At 44.1% G+C, this 24,235-nt stretch overlaps 1 protein-coding gene across 1 annotated transcript in view; it reads left to right on the top strand.

Annotated features, from left to right (window-relative positions):
• LOC139454370 (uncharacterized) overlaps nucleotides 1-22,371 on the top strand; it is a 67,206-nt gene extending 44,835 nt beyond the window's left edge. Inside the window, exons 50-78 of the mRNA XM_071236028.1 lie at nucleotides 59-103; nucleotides 356-470; nucleotides 1,056-1,294; nucleotides 1,912-2,023; nucleotides 3,260-3,489; nucleotides 3,983-4,097; nucleotides 4,815-5,113; nucleotides 5,552-5,666; nucleotides 5,995-6,230; nucleotides 6,580-6,651; nucleotides 7,855-7,972; nucleotides 8,659-8,912; nucleotides 9,507-9,621; nucleotides 10,964-11,247; nucleotides 11,867-11,981; nucleotides 12,650-12,876; nucleotides 13,694-13,808; nucleotides 14,744-15,000; nucleotides 15,695-15,826; nucleotides 16,551-16,700; nucleotides 17,020-17,249; nucleotides 17,758-17,915; nucleotides 18,289-18,458; nucleotides 19,370-19,420; nucleotides 19,935-19,982; nucleotides 20,235-20,352; nucleotides 20,691-20,782; nucleotides 21,503-21,617; nucleotides 22,129-22,371. Of these exons, the coding sequence (XP_071092129.1) occupies nucleotides 59-103; nucleotides 356-470; nucleotides 1,056-1,294; nucleotides 1,912-2,023; nucleotides 3,260-3,489; nucleotides 3,983-4,097; nucleotides 4,815-5,113; nucleotides 5,552-5,666; nucleotides 5,995-6,230; nucleotides 6,580-6,651; nucleotides 7,855-7,972; nucleotides 8,659-8,912; nucleotides 9,507-9,621; nucleotides 10,964-11,247; nucleotides 11,867-11,981; nucleotides 12,650-12,876; nucleotides 13,694-13,808; nucleotides 14,744-15,000; nucleotides 15,695-15,826; nucleotides 16,551-16,700; nucleotides 17,020-17,249; nucleotides 17,758-17,915; nucleotides 18,289-18,458; nucleotides 19,370-19,420; nucleotides 19,935-19,982; nucleotides 20,235-20,352; nucleotides 20,691-20,782; nucleotides 21,503-21,617; nucleotides 22,129-22,255 (4,454 nt within the window). The 3' untranslated portion in view covers nucleotides 22,256-22,371. The remainder of the gene's footprint in view (nucleotides 1-58; nucleotides 104-355; nucleotides 471-1,055; nucleotides 1,295-1,911; nucleotides 2,024-3,259; nucleotides 3,490-3,982; nucleotides 4,098-4,814; nucleotides 5,114-5,551; nucleotides 5,667-5,994; nucleotides 6,231-6,579; nucleotides 6,652-7,854; nucleotides 7,973-8,658; nucleotides 8,913-9,506; nucleotides 9,622-10,963; nucleotides 11,248-11,866; nucleotides 11,982-12,649; nucleotides 12,877-13,693; nucleotides 13,809-14,743; nucleotides 15,001-15,694; nucleotides 15,827-16,550; nucleotides 16,701-17,019; nucleotides 17,250-17,757; nucleotides 17,916-18,288; nucleotides 18,459-19,369; nucleotides 19,421-19,934; nucleotides 19,983-20,234; nucleotides 20,353-20,690; nucleotides 20,783-21,502; nucleotides 21,618-22,128) is intronic.
• Nucleotides 22,372-24,235: the final 1,864 nt, after the last annotated feature.

The raw sequence follows: 24,235 nt of genomic DNA, 5'->3' as shown, positions 1-24,235 counted from the left end.
TCTTAGCTGGGGGCAAGTAAAGTAAGGTCAGCATTGTATTATTTTTGTTTAACTCCAGGCTATACACCAATGACGGGCGTGACACAAGCACCCAGACTTAAAGGTGAGTGTCAGCTATTGTATTACGTTGTGATGTTGTGACTCCTCAATCAGCGAAAATAAAATAACCGTGAAAAACAGTAAATGTAACAAACAAACCTCGGACAAAAAAAATATTATTTATTTCATTATCCCAGTATTATAAACAGGACATATATGGGTTTTTCTTGTATAATCATTGTTGTAAATATCTGCCATATATGTGTTAACATTGGTTTCCTCTTGACAATTAATTACCTGTTGTCCCTCCATCTAGGCATGTGCGAGTACAACAACCAGTACTACAAGGAAGGCCAGCTGTGGTACGATGGCTGCAGCAAGGTGTGCCGCTGCGAGAGTGCCGACGTCAACTTCCACAGATGCCAGGACAGGTAGGATGACATACGAGTTTGAACATTGTTTGTTGTTTAATGCCTCACTCAGCAATATTCCAGCTTTATGAATGGGCCGTTCGCGGCCTGTCATCTTCCCGAGGCAAGGGAGTTAACTGACTATAAAAGTCCAGTTTCCACCCTTGCCGAACTAGGCTGGGTTTATGGAGTTATATTTTGGCTCGACTAACGAGTCTATGCATAGTCCAATAAAAATCGCGTAACGAAATCAACATCCGGTTCGTAAAGTGCGGTGCAGATTTCGGTCGACTGCAGGATTTGCAAAGCTAGTGTACCGTCAACTTAGCATCAACAGATATTTTCCAATTTGTTGAGTTTTTAATGAAGGTCCTCACGTGATTTGATGCACTTCGCGAAGTAAGACCCGTTTTATTTGAGGCAAATGCAAGTGATATCTGAGATGGAATCTGTTGGTCAATATGAGAGACATTACTCGTGGCGCTACGATCGAACCCAGAAATTCCGGCCGAGCTCAGTGATGTAACCGGCAGAAAGGCACACTCACTGATTATTTCAGATGGTCGCTGGGGTTTTGGATATAACAGTTGAACGTCTTTGTTCCAGGTGCACGAAGTATGACAGCATCCAGTCTGACTGCCTCATGGTGCCTGATCCTAAAGACCCGTCCTGCTGCAAGAAGCCTCAGTGTCCAGTCCCGACCCCTGCACCAGGAGTGACGCCGACACCAGGGTTCATCTCCGTCACCCCCGCCCCTGGCTACATCAACGGCTACGGCAAACCCCCGACCATGGCGCCAGGTGTATCGCCATCACCCGGATCCCAGCCCACACCCTCGCCTAGAGGTAACAAGGAGTAGTTCGTTATACATGGATCACCCGGTTACACAACAGGATAAGTGTCATCCCAGGGTCAACTTCAAAACGTCCACCACGAATAGCTGCAATATTGCTGATGCAAAGTTAAGCAAATATCCCACACAGACACAGGATGGCAGTGTGTGACACGTGATAACAATCACCCAGCTCCCTACAACACAGTACTGACCCTTGACAAGTGTCACAATAACAACATCAGTTTGCTGATACCGTAAACTACCAAAGACAGCAACCCTGGTCTAGTGGATAGAGCGTCAGTGGAAGGTGGTACACTCACTCACTCACTCACTCACTCACTCACTCACTCACTCACTCACTCACTCACCCACCCACTCACTCACTCACTCACTTACCCACCCACCCACAGTCTCACTCACTCACTCACTCACTCACTCACTCACTCACCCACCCACCCACCCACCCACTCACTCACTCACTCACTCACTCACCCACCCACCCACCCACCCACCCACCCACCCACTCACTCACTCACTCACTCACTCACTCACTCACTCAATCACCCACCCACCCACCCACCCACTCACTCACTCACTCACTCACTCACTCACTCACTCGTTGTACAGGTTGTATGTACAAGGGCCAGGTCTACAACGAGGGACAGACGTGGGAAGACGGATGCGACTTCGACTGTGAATGTCTGGATGATGCTAGTGGCCAGTACAAGTGCATCCAGAAGTGAGTCACCAACTACTTCACATCCTGGTATTCTTCCCTTTAGCCAGTCATTACTCTCGCTATGTCCTGATCCTGTTGGGGCTCATCACTGGCATTCTGTCACGCATTACCACTCAAGTTTCTACATACCTCTCCCCTATATGTAAACATATTTCATATAGGTCGACATGATTATGTTGCAAATGTCAACTGTTCTCCCTAACGAATAATTATATTAATAACATTTCTCTCGAATTATATTATAAGGTAAAATGCCCATATATTCGCCCCGAATGCACTTAAACTGCGGTATTACTTACTGACCTGGACCCACTTGCACAAAGCAATCTTAGCGCTTAGACTATCTTAAGCCTATGTTAAAGTATGGGAGTTACGATCATCTTAGCTCTAAGATCGCTTTGTGCAAGTGGGCCCTGGACATCTCAGGAGCAACAGAAGATATACTAGGGGCAAGAGAAACTTTATCTCTCAGCTGATATTATTATGTGTTTTATTTTCAATTGGAAATACTCGTATCTGAAGTTAGTCATATAGTGTCCGAAAAAGATTAACTTTACTGGCGTATAGTCAGCACTCAAAGAGTACTTCTACATGGTTTTCCTTTCAGAAATATAATTAATTTAAAACTTTAAAAAATTAACTATTTTTTTCCAATAATAAACAACTGCTGATGATTCTATTAGACATCTTATCTTTAAAAAAGTAAAGGCACAAAATTACAAAATTTCAAACATTTCACAAACTGTTGCAGGAAGGCGTGATTGTTAATAGACATAATCAAATTTAACAATAGTTTCTTTTTTTCAATTTTCAATTACTTAAAAAACAAATTAGGTGTACAGTAAACTACTGACCGATGTAACGAACTTCTTTTTTAGTCCCGATCATATATGCTGCATATATATGCTTATAACGAACTACGGTTATTACGAACTAAAATTAGTGGTCCCTTTGAATTCGCTATAACCGTAGTTTACTGTACATATTTTGCCCTTCAGTTTATGTCAAGTTATCCATAGTTCGAGACAACGGAGTGATGATATAAAATCCCATTTATAAAGATTCTACCATCTTACATTATATACCGTTATTTTATCACATCGACTTAAACGATATTTCGAATAAATTTTACTTTTGATTCAAAAGGTTTCATTGTGTCACTTCTAAATGCCATTCAAAGACATGTTAGATCTTTGTTCATCTTGACGTTGAATATCCATTGTATTTATTCTCCAGGTGTCCCGCGGTGCCTCAGCTTCCGAACCGCTGTGTGATGCTCCGTGACCCGACCAATCCCTGCTGCCAGCGTCCATACTGTGACTTCCTGAATCCCACTCCCTTCCCTGGCGGTATTCCCACCCCCAACCCAATCCTCAACCCCTCTCTCGGACCTCATCAACACACAACACAGAAACCAGGCCCCGGTGTGTCCAATGCAGCCAATCACAACCCTAGTCAGAGCACTGGTAGGTGTTAAAGACATGATGGTAATGACATCGAGTCATACTAAAAGGCTTGAGGACCAGAAGTAACACATGACAAATACGCCACATTGGATTTTCCCTTTCGTCAACATCTTGATTAAAGATCCCGCAAAACAAACAATTACTAAAGTAAACAAGGTAGCGTTGCTTGTGTTCTTTTACGAAGTGGCGACAACCGTGAAGTGTATGAAGTTTACAAAGTTTGTTAATAACGTGCAAATATATCTGCAGCTGTCCTTCCATTGAAGGTTCAGGCAAACAGGCACACAAGGATCCAATTCAACGTCTGTGGATTGAAAATGAGCAACAGACAATGGAACATAGTACCCCTTTAATATAACCATACATTTAAATATTATAAACAGTGGCATCTAAAACTGTGAGGAAACGGTCTGTGGGTCCGAATTTGAAAAAATAACTTTCCTGTCACTAAGATGTCTTTACGCACTGCTGTTATGTTCACATCCTCGTCCAGGCTTCTGCGTATACAAGGGTGTGCCGTACCACAAAGGTCAGACATGGAGCGATGCCTGTGACAAGACGTGCGTGTGTGACGATCCTACCAACAACCTCTACACGTGCAGAGATAGGTCAGTTTTGTTTGTTTGTATGTTGTTTAACGCCGCACTCAGCAATATTCCAGCTATATGACGGCGGTCTGTAAATAATTGAGTCTGGACCAGACAATCCTGTGAATGACATGATGAGCATCGGGTTAGTTAAAAACCCGATCTCCGAGAATATCAGTAGAAGTTAAATGTTTGCAAATCAGTTCACTTAATGTCGAAATCTTGTCTTACCGTGAGTCGTGGCGTGTCAGTGTATTGTCGTGGCGTGTCAGTGTATTGTCGTGGCGTGTCAGTGTATTGTCGTGGCGTGTCAGTGTATTGTCGTGGCGTGTCAGTGTATTGTCGTGGCGTGTCAGTGTATTGTCGTGGCGTGTCAGTGTATTGTCGTGGCGTGTCAGTGTAGTGTCGTGGCGTGTCAGTGTATTGTCGTGGCGTGTCAGTGTAGTGTCGTGGCGTGTCAGTGTATTGTCGTGGCGTGTCAGTGTAGTGTCGTGGCGTGTCAGTGTATTGTCGTGGCGTGTCAGTGTATTGTCGTGGCGTGTCAGTGTAGTGTCGTGGCGTGTCAGTGTATTGTCGTGGCGTGTCAGTGTATTGTCGAGGCGTGTCAGTGTAGTGTCGTGTCGTGTCGTGGCGTGTCAGTGTAGTGTCGTGGCGTGGCGTGTCAGTGTAGTGTCGTAGCGTGAGAGTGGATTGTCAAGGAGTGTGATGTCACTCACTCACTCACTCGTCTACTTGCAGGTGTTCCTCCTTCAACAACCTCGCTCCCACGTGTACTCTCGAGACTGACCCCAACGACCCATGCTGTGTCGTCCCCGACTGCAATCACCTCCCTCCAATAAGCCTTACCCCCAACACACTCCCCGGCATCAACGGAACCAACAATCCTCTAAACCCCAATCCTTCCTACGGCCCCGGCTTCACTGGTCACCCCACGTACATCCAACCAACCAGCATCCCAGGCACCTTCACTGGTAATACTGGGTTCGGACCTGGTTACCCCGGGCAACAAGTCGGTGGACTGGTAGCTGGAATGAGAAGTGAGTCCACCTGGTTCTCATGAATTAACTGCTATGAGTATTCTAGTGGATAGAGTGTCTGCCAGAGAGCTGAAGGTCGTTGGTTTGATCCCCGGTCGCGTCATAATAAAAAAAACGTTTAAAGATGGTACTGTTGTTATACTGTGGCTGTATAATAACCGTCGTATACTGTGGCTGTATAATAACCGTCGTATACTGTGGCTGTATAATAACCGTCGTATACTGTGGCTGTATAATAACCGTTGAAAACGCCGGTTGTATAATAACCGTTATATACCGTGGTTGTATAATAACCGTTATTTACTGCGGCTGTATAATAACTGTACATAGTCAGTTTATAATGACTGTTGTATTTTGTGAGTGTGAAATAACTGTTTTATACTGGGGCTTTATAATAACCGTATTGTGCGGGTGTATAACGGCTACTGTATATTGCAGACAAGTGCGTGTACAAGGGCACCACATATTCTCAAGGACAAACCTGGAGCGATGGCTGCACCTACAACTGTGAATGTATCGACGCCGTCAGAGGCAAATACAAGTGTAGCGACAGGTGAATACATATTTGTAAGGGGCACAAAGCCTGATATCAGTTGCGTTGTAACACATAACAAACAGTTAAATATGTATGTATGAGTGAGTGAATGTTATTTAGTGTGAAGAAGCAGGTGAGTTAGCGAATGAGTTCGTAAGTGAAGACACCGATTACCATGTCAGGAATCAAAGACAGTTGTTACAGGGCCATCAATCAATCTGACTTTTCAACAATGTTAAGGCATGCGTATGTCGGCTTAATAAATCGACAAGACACATCTTCACTTTCCGAAATCCTTATTACAGTGGAAAACTGAAAATAGCTAACTGACAATTTCTCCAACCAGATGCGGAAAATATTACTTCCTACCGCCGCAGTGCATGATGGTCACCGACCCCAAGGACACATGCTGCAAGGTCGCCAAGTGTGACTCTTCCCTCTTCTTGACGCCAACACCTCCATCGTATGTGACCCCGTACACCGGCACCGGCCCCATGGGCACAGGGAAGACCATCAACCCGAACACTCTGTACCCCATTTTCTCTAACAGTGCGCATCCCGTTACTCCCGCAGTCGGAACAGGTGAGAAAAGCGCTACAGAGAGTTATCAAGATAGATTACAAATGATATTTCTCTCTTATATATATTTACAAATTCAATTTGAGCAAACAAATCTCAACGTTTTCCAATGTTACTAGGCTTAAGGTCCAACACACAACTATGATACCCGTATCAAAGATATCACCATGGATTAACCATTTCTTGTTTGTTTCATGTTATCCACCATCAAACATGGCTGTATACTTTATTTTGCCTGGCAGATTGTGTGCTTTTTGAAAGATTTTTAACATTTGAATATGTACATATGTCTGTTGCAAATGTCTTCTGCACTGTCCATGAACTGACCACTGTCTGCTGTGTCTTTGTGTAGGACCTTCAGGAACTGGAACGACAAACAATCCACACACCCAGTACCCCATCATCACCGGTTCAAGGCCACCGAGTACGTTCCCGCAAACAGTACATACAGGGCCCGTTGCACAAAGAGATCTTAGCGCTATGACTGTTGTCAGGCTTTTATTTTAACCAAGACTTACGACACTCGTGCATAGATCGCACTGTGAAATGGGAACCCGTACATTAACTCATACAGGGGTTTATAGACAAATTGTTATTTCCTACATGTACATGTTTATATTTTTCAGAATTAACATCTTTGATAGGCATTTAGGAGTTGGAAGAACATGAATACATGATACTGTTTTGAGGACAACGACGTCTTTATTCTTTGTAGCGTCGTTTCAGGGCTACTTCTTGCCCCTTCATCAGGTGAACAGTATATCCGATAATGCGCTGCGACGGTAGGAGTATCGATATTAACCCGATGGAGGGAGAAAAGGTAGCCCTGAAACGTCGGTAGAGAGAATAAAGATGTGTGCTCCATAGAAATGTGTCATGTATTAACGAGATGAACTGTTGCCATGGACGCGGTGAGGCATGTCTATCAACAAGTCACATTGAGTGGAGCCTCTATAGTCATGACCTCTGTATTACGGAAACTACATTACGGACTTATATGTTGGTTCGAAAGCCTGTTCACTAAAATGTGAACAAGAACTACTGTAATTCAAGCGTCACATGGAGAATCTCACCCAAGTATCTCTTGACATCAAATATATCTACACGAGTCGAAAAAAGTTTAAAACCCCGAGGCTTGCCGAGGAGTTTTAAACTTTTATCGACGAGTATTAATATATTTCATATCAAAGACACAAGGGTGAGATTCTATTTATCATCCAACATCATTCTTCCAACTTCTTTCAGTTTGTAGACAGCAATAAGCCTTGTCTTGAGTGTAAAAACAGATTTAGTAGCAGAATCACAATCGTCTGCAAAGCATTGTGTTGCAATTTCATTGCAACGACATCTACAATGTAGATATCGCTTGATCTTACCCAAGCGATATCTCCTGTTGGAGCCAGTCATGGAGGATAAACATATGTAAATGTGTTTTCATAAAATTGATGTTCACAAATGTTGACATTCGTATTATAGTTTAAAAATAACTAAAATATGTCAAACACTATTTTTATGCTATTCTCAAATATAACTATTTACAAATATATTGGTAATAAATATGATGGAACTATTGGTGAGAGTGACAGTCTGTGTACCTATGGTATATCTCTATTGTATGTTAACACAGACATGTGCCAGTACACTGACGGCAAGTTGTACGCCAAGGGCCAGAGCTGGGCCGACGGCTGCACCTACACCTGTGTATGCCAGGACCCTACGAGCAACGACTTCAGATGCACGATGAGGTCAGTGTAGGGCAGATATACACCTGGAAATCATGAAATGTTGAGAGGACTGCATGCGAACTGTAAAATAAATCCTCAGTTACAACTATTTGAATCCAACAACAACTATTACATTCTTAGAATATTCACACAATTATTTATGTCTGAATGTAGTTGTCATGGGAATTTGAACACTAATTTATCATTACATGTCAAGTAAGGTCAGTTACTATTTCATTGTGATGTGGGTTCCCTTGTTGTAACACATGAGGCTGATTCGTGTGATCTGTGGGGAATAAGGAATCGTTGTAATCTTGTCAAACAGCATTTTGTTTGGCCTGATTGTTTACAAGCTACTGTGATATAGCTATAATACTTTTGACTGCGGCATGAATTAACATTCATGTACTTATTCACTAATTCATGTGATATCCTGTTCAGAAGTCAATATGTATGTAACAAAGACTGAAAGAATTAGGAACGTCAATGTATTTTGTGAGCACATATTGTCCATGAAAAATTCAAGTGGAAGCGAAATATTCACTATATATGAGTAATCCACTTAAACGGTATCAGATGCACCCAAAAGGCAATATCTGTAGTTTCCAGTATTTTCCATCTGCAACAAACGATTATATTATTATATTTATTACGTCTGTTTCTATCATAACTATTCTCACGCCTACCTGTGTGACCCCCTCCCCCAGGTGCACGGCGTTCTCCGGCCTCCCAAGCTACTGTACTCTGCAGAAGATCCCCGGGGACCAGTGCTGCATGCAGCCAGTCTGTAACTACAACGGCAAGACCTTCATACCCATGATACCCGACCCCCTCCACCCCACCACCTCGCCCACCCTCAACCCGTCCATACAGAACGTCATTCCTATTGGAACACATCAGATCTTCTCTGGATCCGGACCGCAGCCAGGATCGTCCTACGTTGTCCAGATCGGAGGCAGAAGTAGGTCACTCACATTTACCATCCTTGGATAATAGAAAAGACATTTATAGCAACCCCCGAAAATCAGATTCTTTTCCCAACAATGCTAGTTTGTAAAGCCTATGAACCCATTTGGTGAAATAGCGAAAGAAGCAGCGTAAAATCATTCCCACTCACTAACGGTGCCTGGTTTATCTTGTGAAATGAATGCAATGAAACTGTTTGTCGATGACCCCGATGATGATGATGATGATGATGATGATGATGATGCTAGGCTATTAATAAAAGCGACATAACGCCATACCAACTCAATGACCTTGTGGATGGCTGTTTCTCTGTCAACACCGTACTCGTGGGATTCACCAAAGTGATAAACGTCTAACACCTGCGTTCGAATGGGTTCGAATCCCGGTTCACCCCGATTATGTTTCTAGGTTTGTCAGCACCATACCCGTGCTCGTGGGTTCCACCGAAGTGGTAAACGTCTAAGACCTGCATCACTTAGGGCTTTCCTCCCAGATGAAGCTGACACTCCGTGATAAAACTGAAATACTGCCCAAAGCAGTGTTAAACCCAACTCACTCACTTACATACATTGTTTTCTGTACGTGACAGACGCCTGTTACTACAAGGGCACGCTCCACCAACAAGGCACTTCATGGGACGACGCCTGCGACCTCACCTGCACATGCGAGACCGGCAAGAACGGAATCTACAGATGCATCTCCAAGTAAGTCAGTGTATGCTACAGGGGCATATTTATACAACCAACCCTTGTGGTTATTCCGGGAAGACTAGGTCACCAGTATATGTTGTTTGTCGTCAGAGAAGTGGACATTTGTATTGGTTGATCCGGACAGAATAGGTCACCAGTATTTGGTGTCTGTCGTCAGAGCAGTGGACATGTGTATTGGTTGATCCGGACAGAATAAGTCACCGGTATTTGTTGCTTGTCGTCAGAGCAGCGGACATGTGTATTGGTTGTTCCGGACAGAATAGGTCACCTGTATTTGTTACTTGTCGCAAGAGCCCACCGACATGTGTATTGGTTATTCCGGACAGAATAGGTCACCGGTATTTGTTGCTTGTCGTAAGAGCCCACCGACATGTGTATTGGTTGTTCCGGGTAGATTAGGTCACCGGTATTTGTTGCTTGTCGTAAGAGCCCACCGACATGTGTATTGGTTGTTCCGGGCAGATTAGGTCATCGGTATATGTTGCTTGTCGTAAGAGCCCACCGACATGTGTATTGGTTGTTCCGGGTAGATTAGGTCACCGGTATATGTTGCTTGTCGTAAGAGCCCACCGACATATGTATTGGTTGTTCAGGGTAGATTAGGTCACCGGTATATGTTGCTTGTCTTAAGAGCCCACCGACATGTGTATTGGTTGTTCCGGGTAGATTAGGTCACCGGTATATGTTGCTTGTCTTAAGAGCCCACCGACATATGTATTGGTTGTTCAGGGTAGATTAGGTCACCGGTATATGTTGCTTGTCTTAAGAGCCCACCGACATGTGTATTGGTTGTTCCGGGCAGATTAGGTCATCGGTATATGTTGCTTGTCGTAAGAGCCCACCGACATGTGTATTGGTTGTTCCGGGTAGATTAGGTCACCGGTATATGTTGCTTGTCGTAAGAGCCCACCGACATATGTATTGGTTGTTCAGGGTAGATTAGGTCACCGGTATATGTTGCTTGTCTTAAGAGCCCACCGACATGTGTATTGGTTGTTCCGGGTAGATTAGGTCACCGGTATATGTTGCTTGTCTTAAGAGCCCACCGACATATGTATTGGTTGTTCAGGGTAGATTAGGTCACCGGTATATGTTGCTTGTCGTAAGAGCCCACCGACATGTGTATTGGTTGTTCAGGGTAGATTAGGTCAACGGTTATTGTTGCTTGTCTTTCTTGCTTGGAAAGGATAAAAACAAACAAGGCCCGGAATCAACAAGTGTTGAACATTTACCCTTGAAGTTAGGTATCATCCAGAGCTTACCTGAGAATTATAATAATGTTAAGGCTAATTGTAAATGATGTGCCGCAGTCTAAATCCTCTATTTCCTTTTGCAGATGCCCATCATATCCACCTACCCCTAGCTACTGTCATTATGTCACAGTACCCGGACAGTGCTGCAGGAGTCTTACCTGTAACGTACCCGGAATCAACACCCCCTACAACCCAACCCCCCAGATCAACCCCACACCCACCCTGGCTCCAGGACAGACACCGGCACCAACTACCAACCCACAGATTATTGTTGGGCCCGGTGTTGGGAGTCAGTTCGGAGGGTCGTTGCCAGGAGGTGGCGCCACCGTCCCCCCAGGCACAACAAGCATCATGGTGGGGCGACTCAGTAAGTTCAACAACGGTTTTTTTTAAAACTTGGTTACAGATTCTTCTGATCTTAAAAATGAAAAGTGGAAAACAATAAAATCCGACAATCGTTATTCTTTTATTCCATTGAATGCAAATCAAAGTATTCACCGTCAAGAAATTGTGCCAACAATAGGTTAAACTGAAAGACTATAGAGCACAATAGGTTAATGAGGAGACAGCTGAAATAAAAATGCACAATGAAACAATATTGAGACAACTTTTCGAAAAATATACATTAAATATCAGTTTAGTTCAGTTTTCTTACAACATACAAGTTTTGTTTTTATAATCTGTTAACAAAGAAATAAGAAAAATATTATGTTAAGAGATTGATCAGCTTTAAAGCTATATTGTCACTGTTGTCGTCGTCAGTTTCAGTCGTTGATGTGTGGACATGTATGATGACGATTACTTCAGCTTTTGTGTATATTTAAGTGTTTATGTTTTAGTGTTGTATTTGGTCATATCAGACAACTACATACGACCTAGTTATATAATTAAGGCAGGGTGGCTTATACCCCTGAAGTATGCTTTAGAGCCACGGCAAGGCTCCGTCACATGCTGATGCCCTAAACTAAGCACTGCTCTGTGTACAGACAAATGCATCTACCAGAACCGCATGTACAACATGGGCGAGAAGTGGGATGACGGATGTAACTACCAGTGCGAGTGTCTCGACTCCAACTCAGGATACTACAAGTGTATCCCCAAGTAAGTACACCGTGCTCTCCTCTTGTGAAGGAATGCTCTACTTCCTGTGACCGGGGCATTACTATCGTTTAGCGTTATTGATACAAGCATCGCAGACGCATACACTTGTTGCAGTTCAGTGCCTTCAGTGTCATAATTATATTATCATTCTTCATAGTAGTGTTTGTATAAATCTGTATTTATATTTTTATATATTTGCTATAAAGTATAGCAACCCATATATTTTTATCTTTTGATCGCAACATCAAGGTGCTTGTACAACAGTCGCTGTCTTGCATTAATGTGCATATATATAATGCGCAAATTCATACCCTAAAGCATGGTCAAGGCACTACGTTATTAGTCCGGTCAAGGGATCAGTGTGCACTCGAGTTCTATTCTCAGCACCCTGGGAAATATACGACTCTAGCTGCTGTGAGGTAGATTAAGAGTCACATTACCCGCTCGTTCTACCGGGTACCCATTCACTGCCGGGTAAATAGAGGTATAGACTTCTTGTAAGATATGCTACAGTTTGGGGCAGGACCGAAGCCCTAGACACTCTGAGGAGTCCAGCTGCCGAACACAGTCGCCCAACCAGCTCCTCTCCGCTATCAAAGTTGCTTAATTTCGCCTGATTTGTGACCTTTGTAGACAGGACCACGTGTTCACGAGTCGTGTATTTGTAGGTGTGCTGACTACTCCAAGGTGACATTACCCAAGGGATGCTACATGGTGAAGGCCCCCGGGGGCTGCTGTGACGTCCCCGTGTGTAAGAAGCCTGATGGTTCTGTGGTAGATCCAATCCAGAACCCCGGCGTCTACCCGGTGTTTGGTTCCTTCACAGGAGGTTTCACCGGCTTCAGGCCAGGCTACAACCCATCTGGAATCGCGAACACCATCGGTGGACGACTCAGTAAGGGTTGTTGTATATATTACGAAAAAGAAGTTGAAGAACACCATATTTTTTCATATGACTATAGTTAATCAGTCATTGCGACACACAGCCTTCCAATTGTGTGTGTTGTTTACAGTAAACTACGGTTATAACGAACACGCTTATAACGAACTGACGGATATAACGAACTTACTTTTTGGGTCCCGACTATTTGCTGTAGTTATACTGTATAAATGCTTATAACGAACTACGGTTATAACGAACTATAGTATAGTAGTAGTCCCTTTGAGTTCGTTATAACTGTACTTTACTGTAATTTGTTTTGAGTAGCATACATGACCTTGTTCGCACTGTCAGTGGTAGATTCATCCTTGTTATGGTCACTAAACATGGGTCACTGATAGACTCGACCCCCTGTGATTGATTTACTGAATCCTGTTATGATTGCTAAACATGGGTTCGTTGATTGACTCAATCATGTTATAAACACATGGAATCAGTAGCAGACCCAATCCCGTTATGATAACTAAACAGGGTTCTTTGACACGATCCAGCAGTGATGTCTTGACATTTGGTAAGGATCTAACAGATTAACTAAATATTGAAAAACAGATGTTTGCCATACATGGCATACCTGTGGCACCGTATACATAGGTATATATTACAGCGTAGGGTAAACGTCACAGGTATACAGAAAAGTGGTGTGAGCAGTTCCTTCAGACACATTTACTTTGTGGTGGTCCGTACCACATCAAACATGAGTGATGCGTCCATGGCAAAGGCAATCTCTTGGCATGCTGATATATTGGATGTTAACGAATCCCTTCCTTCCCAGATGCCTGTGTCTACAAGTCCAAGGTGTATCAGGTGGGTCAGAAGTGGGACGACGGCTGTGAATTCAGCTGCGAATGCCTCGACGCCAACACCGGCCGTTACCGATGCATACCTAAGTAGGTGACCTCATTCCCCACCATAATTTCCCTTCACCAATCAACCGCCCACATTGTCGTGGATTAAACGGGTAGAATTTCTGTCGTCCCGCCGCCGGGATATTTCTGAAATGTTGCTAGAAGTTGCGTAAATAGCACCTCGCTCACTGGTGGTCGTTTATTTCTTATATGAGATATCAACATTTTGTACAGCCTCTTTAAGGTTTTTAATCAAATGTGTACCTTTAAGACTATTTACCCGTATTTTTATAATGATGACTCCCTGACTAAAATCCGACCTCGGCAATGTCGGACAAGTTCATTTTATGAACAGGTGGGTTACATTTGATATTTCCCGCATAATCTCACGTCGATTATGTGTAGCGTTTCTCCCAATACCGTTGTCACTATTTGATGCGATCATTCGGCCACTGTGTTTATCTGCGTTGCCCAGCTACATCTAAGGGGAACAACTCACAAGACACTTCCCTCTCAATTATCTAACGTTGTCCAATGTACAACGTCATCAAGTGGCGCATGTTCGAATCTCCCGAAATGACGTAATGATAGAATAATGTTTTATCGTGAAATAAACCACGCTTCGTCCTTAATCGTTTTTTGCGATTCATCTTGTAGCTATCAAATATATACGAAACCCGTGAAGACCAAGGTTCAGAATAGGTCTTCAGCAACCCATGCTTGTCGTTATAGGCGACTAACGGGATCGGGTGTCAGACTCGCTGACTTGGTTGGTGCATGTCATCGTATCCCAATTGCGTCGATCGATGCCCATGAAGTCAATCACTGGATTGTCCTGTCCAGACGCCTCGATTATTATTATTATTATTATTATTATTATTATTATTATTATTATTATTATATACACATACATACATATATAAACATCAAACAAACAAACAATTCTTATATATGACAATATCCATATGTTCTCCCAGGTGTCCCACATATACACGACTGCCCCCCATGTGTCGCATGATGAGCGTGCCCAGGCAGTGTTGTCAACAGGTGTCCTGCCAGTCCCCAACCGTCGCCGGACCCAACCCCACCACGGGTGGTCCCAACGTCTCACCGCAAGGAGTCTGTCCCCCTACCGACAAGCTGGATAACTGCGCTGCCTACGGCAAATACTCTTGCAAAGCTCCCTACGAAACCTGGGCGAGAGAGAACTGCCCAATCTATTGTGGAATTTGTCGTGAGTAGAACCTACATGTACACGCATGGCATCTTGTTCAGCTAAACAACGTACCCTGCACCCGGGGCCCACAGATTCGCGAATGTGTATATAGCAAAACCCTGTTAATCAGATCAGTACTAATAGTGACCACACGTCTGGATTTACAAAATGTCCGGAATAATTCATACTGAGTTATAAATGGCAATATCCTTTGACTATGTATTGATAACTGACGTTTCAAAAAAGGTAATCGTCCGGATTTACGAGGTTTCATTGTTTCAAATCGCCTTTCCCTTCCCTTCATTTATCGTCACCTATGGCAACGCCTTGATGATAACATCAGCCTTATCTCAACAATGGCATGCTGCTGTCACTGTGACAATGTAGCAACATGCGTACATCTCTTCATTAACCCGGCACCACTGTCAGCAACACTGGCATGTGTACAGTCCCTCATCAACCTGACACCACTCTCAGCATCACTGGCATGTGTACAGCCCCTCATCAACCTGACACCACTCTCAGCATCACTGGCATGTGTACAGCCCCTCATCAACCTGACACCACTGTCAGCAACACTGGCATGTGTACATCCTCTCATGAACATGGCACCGCAGTCATTGTAATATCCTCCCTCCATAGCAACAAGATAATGCTAGAAGTCCCGTCATCACAATGGCAACACTGTCATAGTTGTGTCATCTTATTTCAGAGCGTACAGTGTCCACTACCGAGCCTCCGTGTGTGGACAAACTTGACAACTGCGCTATGTACGGGAAGGCATCTTGTGGCGGACTGTACCTCGGCTGGGCGGGAGACAACTGCAGGAAATACTGTGACCTATGTGAGTACGTCGACCAAGTCCACCGAGCGATCTTACGGCTGCACCTATCCACAATCCCATACATTAAACATTACGATTCACGCTGCGATCTCTCTCAGGAACGGGGTCCGGAGACCTCGTCAGGCCCCTGTCTTGAGTGAGTGAGTGAGTTTGGTTTTACGCCGCTTTTAGCAATATTCCAGCAATATCACGGCGGGGGACACCAGAAATGGGCTTCACACATTGTACCCATGTCGGGAATCGAACCCGGGTCTTCGGCGTGACGAGCGAACGCTTTGACCACTAGGCCCCCTGTCTTGAAGTTGACACGGGATTGTACTAGTTTATTGTCATTGATTGGGTGTTAGATGTAGCATAATGACTACAGTTACAGGATAGCGGTAACTGTAAATACAGATGCTAAGTTACATCAACGCTTACATTTTGCAGCTATTCCCAAATACGCTAAAAATGGTATTTGTTGTTTCGCTGCCTGGCTCTCGGCATTAAGGGGATAAAACATGGACTGTTTGGTGCTGAGACTGTATACCGTTTGGGGTTTCCATGATAGACTGCGGCGTGGTATCTCAGTGGGTTCGCACTAGAAAGGCTGCGTTATTCCGACCAAGTACGAGCAGCCGCTCACACACGCATATGCATACACGTCGATAGATAAGTTAAACCCCATTTCACCTCACCTCACCTCACCATTACACAGAGCTCACACCCCACCTCGTGTATCCAGGTTCAACACCAGCCCCTGACACCCCGGCCCCATCCCAGTCCAGCTGCGTGGACAAGCTGTCGAACTGTAAACAGTATGGAAGCTTCGCTTGCAGTGGACAGTATGAGTCATGGGCTCGCGACAACTGTGCGATGACCTGTGGCTACTGCAGTAAGTAGTGTTACGGACAATCGTCCACTTGACAGTCCAAGAATTATGGAAAAGCGATAGGATATCTCCAATAGACAACATATAGTAATCAGTGTATCAAATGTTGTCATAGTATTCAACAACCTTAATTCTCTGTAGAGTTGCCACCCTAAGCCGTGGAAAGATCCGCTAGTCGTAGGTTCGATTATTATCCTCGATGTGAATCACCCACATTCATTATTTCACAATGGTGGCAAATGTCTAGTTTTCGCTTCGCCTTCACTTAACTGAAACTCAACCCAACTCACTTACTACCATAATGACTAAGCTGTGTTTACAGAAGCGACCTCGTCACCACACACCGGAAATACAGGCTACGGCCTCCCTCCACCTAACTGGACCATCTTGATGAAGGGCGTGGCAGGGATGCCAGGAGACCTGTACAGTCTGTGGTCCTCCCCTGGCACCATCAACGCCAACCAACCCCAGGCCATGTATCTGACCAGCACCTACCCAGGACATTACAAGCCTGACTTGTCCAACCACTGGAACAGCTGCCACTTTGACCAGGTGGGAACTTGGGTCGCTCTACTGTGGAAACATTTCTGTAGTTGGGCCATTACAGAAGTCAACTAAACCGTGTGAAGCAAATAATAAATTAACCAACCGAGGATGACACTATAGTTATAATGCAGATAATAGTTTTACATACATCCAATACTTTATAGGATAGGTGTTTTTTGGAGAGGCGGGGCGTTGCTGCGCAGAGGTGCGTCCCGTAGAATCGCTTTCGGGTCTAAATATTATACTTCAATATTGTAAATATATTCCTTTAGAAATAATCAATTATCGTTTTACATAGGGTTTGTTACGACACTCCATTCCAGCACGTGACCGGTGCTGACGGTTGAGTTCACCTTTACATCAATTTTTATTGAAACATTCACATAATTGTCATTACAATTGTGCCTAAACTACCCCATGTTTCGGCAGATATTCGAGAATGATTATTCCTTGATGTTGACGTTATGCATGTTTCTACACTGTAAGTAAAGAGAACGCCTGTGTTGCTACCCAGATCCGAGTCGCTATCTACAACCAGGGAGTTCAGAAGGCCTATGTGACCTTTAACGCAGTTGGAGCTGACAAGATGAGCTGGTTCGACTCGAGCAGGATTATCGACTCCTCCTGGGGAGATATCAAGTCTATTCCCAAGAACTTCTTCCAGATGGCTGGGTAAGTACCGACAACACAGGAACGAGTCTTCTAGCGCTGTGTCTATTCACAATATATTCGTGAAACACTATACTCTGTATCACAATTCCAGAAAAAACAACATTTGTGCCCGAAAATGCTGGAAAAGAATAAATTGTCCTCAAATTTTATCCCAAAAATATAATTAGTTCGCGGGAGGTGCTGGGTGTTCTCTAAAATAATATGTTAATAATAAGTGTTTAGAACGCCTTTGCAGAGCAAAATATTTTATTTGTATTGTGTGGAAAACTATTCTGTCACCTCAAAAAATAATGCTAGGCAGTAGAGGTTACGGGTGAAATCTGTCTGCGATCCCCGGGGTTGGGCTTGCTATTAACTGTGGCGGGTATTACAGTGACTCGTTAACTGGCCGTGAGTTCTACATGAGCAACACTGGGTCCGGCTGCTCTAGTAGCGGATGGATGATGGTGTCCACTAGAGGTCAATGTCCTTACGAGAACCCCAGCGGCAAGAAACCCGCCTTCTACTACGCCCCAGGCAACACCGTGGCTAACTGGCAGACAAGTGAGTAAAGACAAGACGTCACCTTCACAAATAACGTCTCATACATGTACAGATTTACATGTATGTTGTAACCATCTATAAATACTCAAAGCATGGAAGTTGTAGCTTTGGAAAAATTCTCATGAATTAGTGAGTCAAGTTGTAGTCTTGGCGAATTACGTCTCGTACGTTGAGTGAGTTAAGATGTAATGTAAAACTAGCACGTGTACTCTCACGCTACTATAGTGCTTGTTTTAAGTCTAATACATGAGGACCGCCTCCGTGGTCTAGTGGTAGAGCGTCCGCCCGGAGAGCGGAAGATCCGGGGTTCGATTCCCAGCCGCGTCATACAAAAAGACGTTAAGTGCTTGTTGTTACCCTGTCTGGCGCTCGGCATTAAGGGGCTAAAACAAGGATTGGTCGGCTCGGAGTCAATATACTGTGTCCGAGTGGGGTATTCATGTTAAACTGCGGCATGATATCTCAGTGAGCTAGCACTATAAATCGGCATCAGTCCGGACTAGTACAAGCAGCCACATACACACAGACACACGTGCATTCACACGTGCTATATAAGTGCAATAATCTTGCACCCGACGTTAAACCATATTTCACCCCACCTCACCTCTAATACATGAGTCATGAGGTTATGACGCCCAGCACAGTTTACATCGGGCGGCGGGGTAGCCTAGTGGTTAAAGCGTTCGCTCGTCAGTTCGACCCCAGTTCGAATACCCACATGGGTACAATGTGTGAAGCCCATTACTAGTGTTAGATATATCTAAAAGCGCCGTAAAAGCATATTCACTTACTTATACAAACCTTGTAACTGTTCCTGTTTTTCATACCGTATTTTGTATTTGGTTACACTTTTCTTCCAAGATTACGGTGTTTATCAGTTTCTCGATAACGTGGAATGATATCTGTTTCAGGCCAACCTCAGTCGGGAGATGTTTTCGCTATTCTCGCCCATGGAGGAAACTGTAAGTCACAGACACATGGAGTTCGCTCAGTTACTACAGTATATCACATACCTCAAATGTTTCATGCGCAAATTACAAATACATGTAACAGTTGCTAAACAAGACAAAGTTAATTTCTTGTGGCATCAATGGCGACAAACTTTAATCCTTTGATCAGCTAGAATGATATCCTCTGAGCTGTAGTTTTTTCCACCCCATGTTCACTACCAGCCACTTGACGTGTCTGCTGTAGAAGTACGTATAAGATCACTCTCCCAGTAGCCTGTCAACACTGTCGGGGTTCCATGGCACACAAGGCTCCCATCACTCTCATCTTGAGGATAGGGTGGTTACAATGTGCCACGTGGGTGTTTGAGTTGCATCGATGAATTATTGACAAACCATTGTGATGTTGCTGTAATAGTACTGACAGACTCACTCACTGCCAACTCGGGATGGACATGTATTGATATATGGGCAGAACAACATTTCTAACGATGCAACAAGTCTCACAGGTTTGTTTGTTTTCTGACAGGTGGTGGCAGCTCGCCTTACACAACGCCAGCCCCAGTCACAGGCCAAAGTAAGTACTGAGATCACAGGGATTCATAGAATAACCCGATATCTCCACTAGTTCAAGGAATTCCAATTACATGGTTATATCCGTGTTAGTATCATTATACACCGGAAAAGTAGATATCCATAAAGTCTACGATTCGGTCAATGAAAACGTTCGCCTTATGTTATAACCATCAGGGACGCCAAACCGTTGAACTCATATATATTGCATTGTTGACAAAATTGTACATTTCCAATCACGATGACTTTGTTTTAGCTAACGTGTGCATTTACAAGGGCAAGACCTACCAGGAAGGAGAGAACTGGGCCGACGGCTGCGAATATAACTGTACTTGTGTAGATGGAAGCCAAGGTTCCTACAACTGTAGAGGACTGTAAGTAAAACACGCGTTGTCAATTCACTGTCGGTGATACACGCAGTCACGTACGTCATTGTTATGTTATGGTTAAAACACGACTCCTAGGTTTTGGTTGAAAATGTAAAACCTCGAGAGAGGGAAAAGGCCTAGTTTGACCGTTGTTACAGTATTGCAAAGAAAGTATATCATTGACAGTACGACCATTGTATTAATGGTGTTGGGCCATGTCATTCTCACAACGATCATTACTGCAGTGGCGTACAGTCATGTACTCATCTCCATCAGCTGTATAAACATATCCGTCAACTGTTAACGGGACACGTTGTCTACGATTGTTCTCTCTCGTTGTCCAGTTGTCCGATCTACAACAACCTGGACCCGTCTTGTACGCTGGTGAAGAAGCCTGGAGAGTGTTGCAGTGTGCCGGACTGTGGCCAAACCCAGAGTGAGTTGCCCATCACATTGACACCATCCGATTATCGGGGGCCGTGACCTCCATTCAAACACTGAATATCTAGAACATAGCATAAAGTTGTATTTGTTTATACTTGTCTCGAAGAGGTTTATACTTTTCCCCAACTGCTTATACTTGTCTCATGGATCAGTTGGTCAGACTCGGTTACCTAGATCTTGATTATCGATCAGATCGTCTTGACTGGGCGCCGCCATTTTTTTTTAAACAAATGCAAGTGATACGAGAGGTGGAATCTGATTGGTCCATATGAATGGCTTAGAAGGGACATAACTCGTAATAACCACTGGTGGCGCTACGGTCGAGCCCAGGAATACCATTCTAGTTCGGCAAGGGTGGAAACTGGACTTTTATAGTCTGTTAACTCCCTTGCCTCGGGAAGATGCACGATGTGGGACTTTGTTCATAATATCAATCACTGATTTGTCTGGTTCAGACTCGAATGTTTATTTCAGAATGGTGTCATATTTTGAATATTGGGGCTTTAAATCACAAACAAAAAACTTACATATTGTCACGATTTAGACTGATATTCTCTAGACTGGAATATATATATATTTCGTTTGATATGTCTTCAATTCAAAGTGTTTAATGTGACGGAGGGCCAATGTGTTGAGAATGTATCAGCATTATCGCAACTGTTGTATGTGGACCGTTGTACTGTCATCAAGCACCGCTGTCATTTGTTTCCAGATATGTGTCTGTACAAGGGCCAGAAGTATGAGCAGGGCAAGACATGGCGCGACGGCTGTGACTACCAATGTACCTGTGCAGATGCCAGCAAGGGCATGTACCGCTGTACCGCCCTGTAAGTCACACCTCACACGTTAGACGCATGCCATCCGCTTATACTTTTCCATGTTAAACACACATGGTGTCATATTTCTTGGACTTCATTCTGTATATATCATATATAGAAAAATACATTTAGTGTATTTGAAACAAAAAAATACTAATATTCAGTGCCTGTGTAAGGAAAGATGTCAACAACTGTGCGATGTTGTGAATTAAGTAGATCACATCAAAATATAAATTTCTGGAATAAAATGCACGTATTTGGCAAAAGCAAAACAATAAGAAAAAACCCGACATATAGTCGGACCAATCCATAATTTTAGGAAAATGTGAAGACTCCCCAATACAGCAGCCTTCTGCATCACCCAGATTGTCAGAAGGGCTGTAATTCCTGGCAGCAAACAACTTGGTACTTGGGATGCAAGCGTGACATTTCGAAAGCGAGGTCCGCATATTTGACATGTTTCTCCTGTGTCTAAAGGAACAGAAAATTATTATTATTATAATTATTTATCTATCTTCAGATGTCTGCAATGGCAGCTGCCACCGGTGTGTAAGCTGTTGGCCCCGCCTACTGGCAAGTGCTGCCCCAAACCAAGCTGCCCGAGCGGCATCGTCATCAACTACCCGCCAGGCTACGTTGAGGTTTAACAGGCAGAAACATGTGTAGCCAGGCAACAAAACACTTGAAGATAGGCAAAATACAAACTTATGTTTTTAAAAATGTAAATATTCGAATAAGGAAAATAAATTATTTCTAGTTTAAACTGTTTTTGTTTTTATTTGTCGTATATATTTCCTTTTGTTTCGTGCAGTTGGGTCATCCGGTAAACTATATAGGTGATGCTTAAGAAAACAGTGAGTGAGTGAGTATGGCTTTACGCCGCATTTGGCAATATAATAGCAATATCACGGCGGGGGACACCAGAAATGTGTCTACACATTGTACCCATGCGGGAAATTGAACCTGGGTCTCGGCGTGAGGAAAGAACGCTTTAACGACTTGGCTACCCGACCGCCCCCTTAAAGAAACAAAGTGGGGAACTATTTATATATCATTTTCTGAATTTATACATTTGCCTCTGGTTGGTTGAAATCGTAAATGTAATAAACGTTGTCAAGATACCTGTTTATTTTTACTGCCAAAATGATGTTTTGATGAGATAATGGAGACCCACCAAAGCTTCTAATGAGGTTGAGTGCAAAGGTTTTCACCCGATTGTAGTTCTAAACAGACATCGCCAACTAGTGATGATTTTAGCTCACAATACTCCTATGGCTGGTCATATGGGTGTTAACAACACTATAGCTCTTTTCTTCTAGCCGAGGTTGCGTCAGGAGGTGTCACAGTTTGCAAGACTTAAAAAAGCTTGTCACGCATGTTCGATGGTAGCAAAAACCTAATCAGAAAATCCCCGCTGTCCTTTTGAAGCCCAGACTCAGATGAATTAGACAGATCAGGTCTAGCGCTTATCACCCTACGTCACAAGGAGATACAGAGGTTACTACACGAGTGTCTGTCAGATACCATCTTTCGTACAACGAGATGCTTTCAAAACGTATCTAACGAGCGGTTAGTCCAAGTCTTGTTTCCAGTCTAAGTAGGAGGCTACTGGTCGATGGTGTCACACGCCGCTGATAGGTCCAGTAGCAAAAGGAGCGTGATACCCCGCTGATAGGTCCAGTAGCACAAGGAGTGTGATACTCCACTGATAGGTCCAGTAGCACAAGGAGTGTGATACCCCGCTGATAGGTCCAGTAGCACAAGGAGTGTGATACTCCGCTGATAGGTCCAGTAGCACAAGGAGTGTGATACTCCACTGATAGGTCCAGTAGCACAAGGAGTGTGATACTCCGCTGATAGGTCCAGTAGCACAAGGAGTGTGATACCCCGCTGATAGGTCCAGTAGCACAAGGAGTGTGATACTCCGCTGATAGGTCCAGTAGCACAAGGAGTGTGATACCCCGCTGATAGGTCCAGTAGCACAAGGAGTGTGATGCCCCGCTGATAGGTCCAGTAGCACAAGGAGTGTGATACCCCGCTGATAGGTCCAGTAGCAAAAGGAGTGTGATACCCCGCTGATAGGTCCAGTAGCACAAGGAGTGTGATACTCCGCTGATAGGTCCAGTAGCACAAGGAGTGTGATACCCCGCTGATAGGTCCAGTAGCACAAGGAGTGTGATGCCCCGCTGATAGGTCCAGTAGCACAGGGAGTGTGATACCCCGCTGATAGGTCCAGTAGCACAAGGAGTGTGATACCCCGCTGATAGGTCCAGTAGCACAAGGAGTGTGATACCCCGCTGATAGGTCCAGTAGCACAAGGAGTGTGATACCCCGCTGATAGGTCCGGTAGCACAAGGAGTGTGATACCCCGCTGATAGGTCCAGTAGCACAAGGAGTGTGATACCCCGCTGATAGGTCCAGTAGCACAAGGAGTGTGATACCCCGCTGATAGGTCCAGTAGCACAGGGAGTGTGATACCCCGCTGATAGGTCCAGTAGCACAAGGAGTGTGATACTCCACTGATAGGTCCAGTAGCACAGGGAGTGTGATACCCCGCTGATAGGTCCAGTAGCACAAGGAGTGTGATACCCCGCTGATAGGTCCAGTAGCACAAGGAGTGTGATACC

This window comes from Haliotis cracherodii, unplaced genomic scaffold (genome assembly GCF_022045235.1).
Source record: "Haliotis cracherodii isolate W230 unplaced genomic scaffold, xgHalCrac1.p SCAF_10, whole genome shotgun sequence".
In the NCBI taxonomy this organism is placed as follows: domain Eukaryota; kingdom Metazoa; phylum Mollusca; class Gastropoda; order Lepetellida; family Haliotidae; genus Haliotis; species Haliotis cracherodii.
The sequence above is the reverse complement of the archived record's forward strand: the minus strand, read 5'-3'. Positions and strand labels throughout refer to the sequence as shown.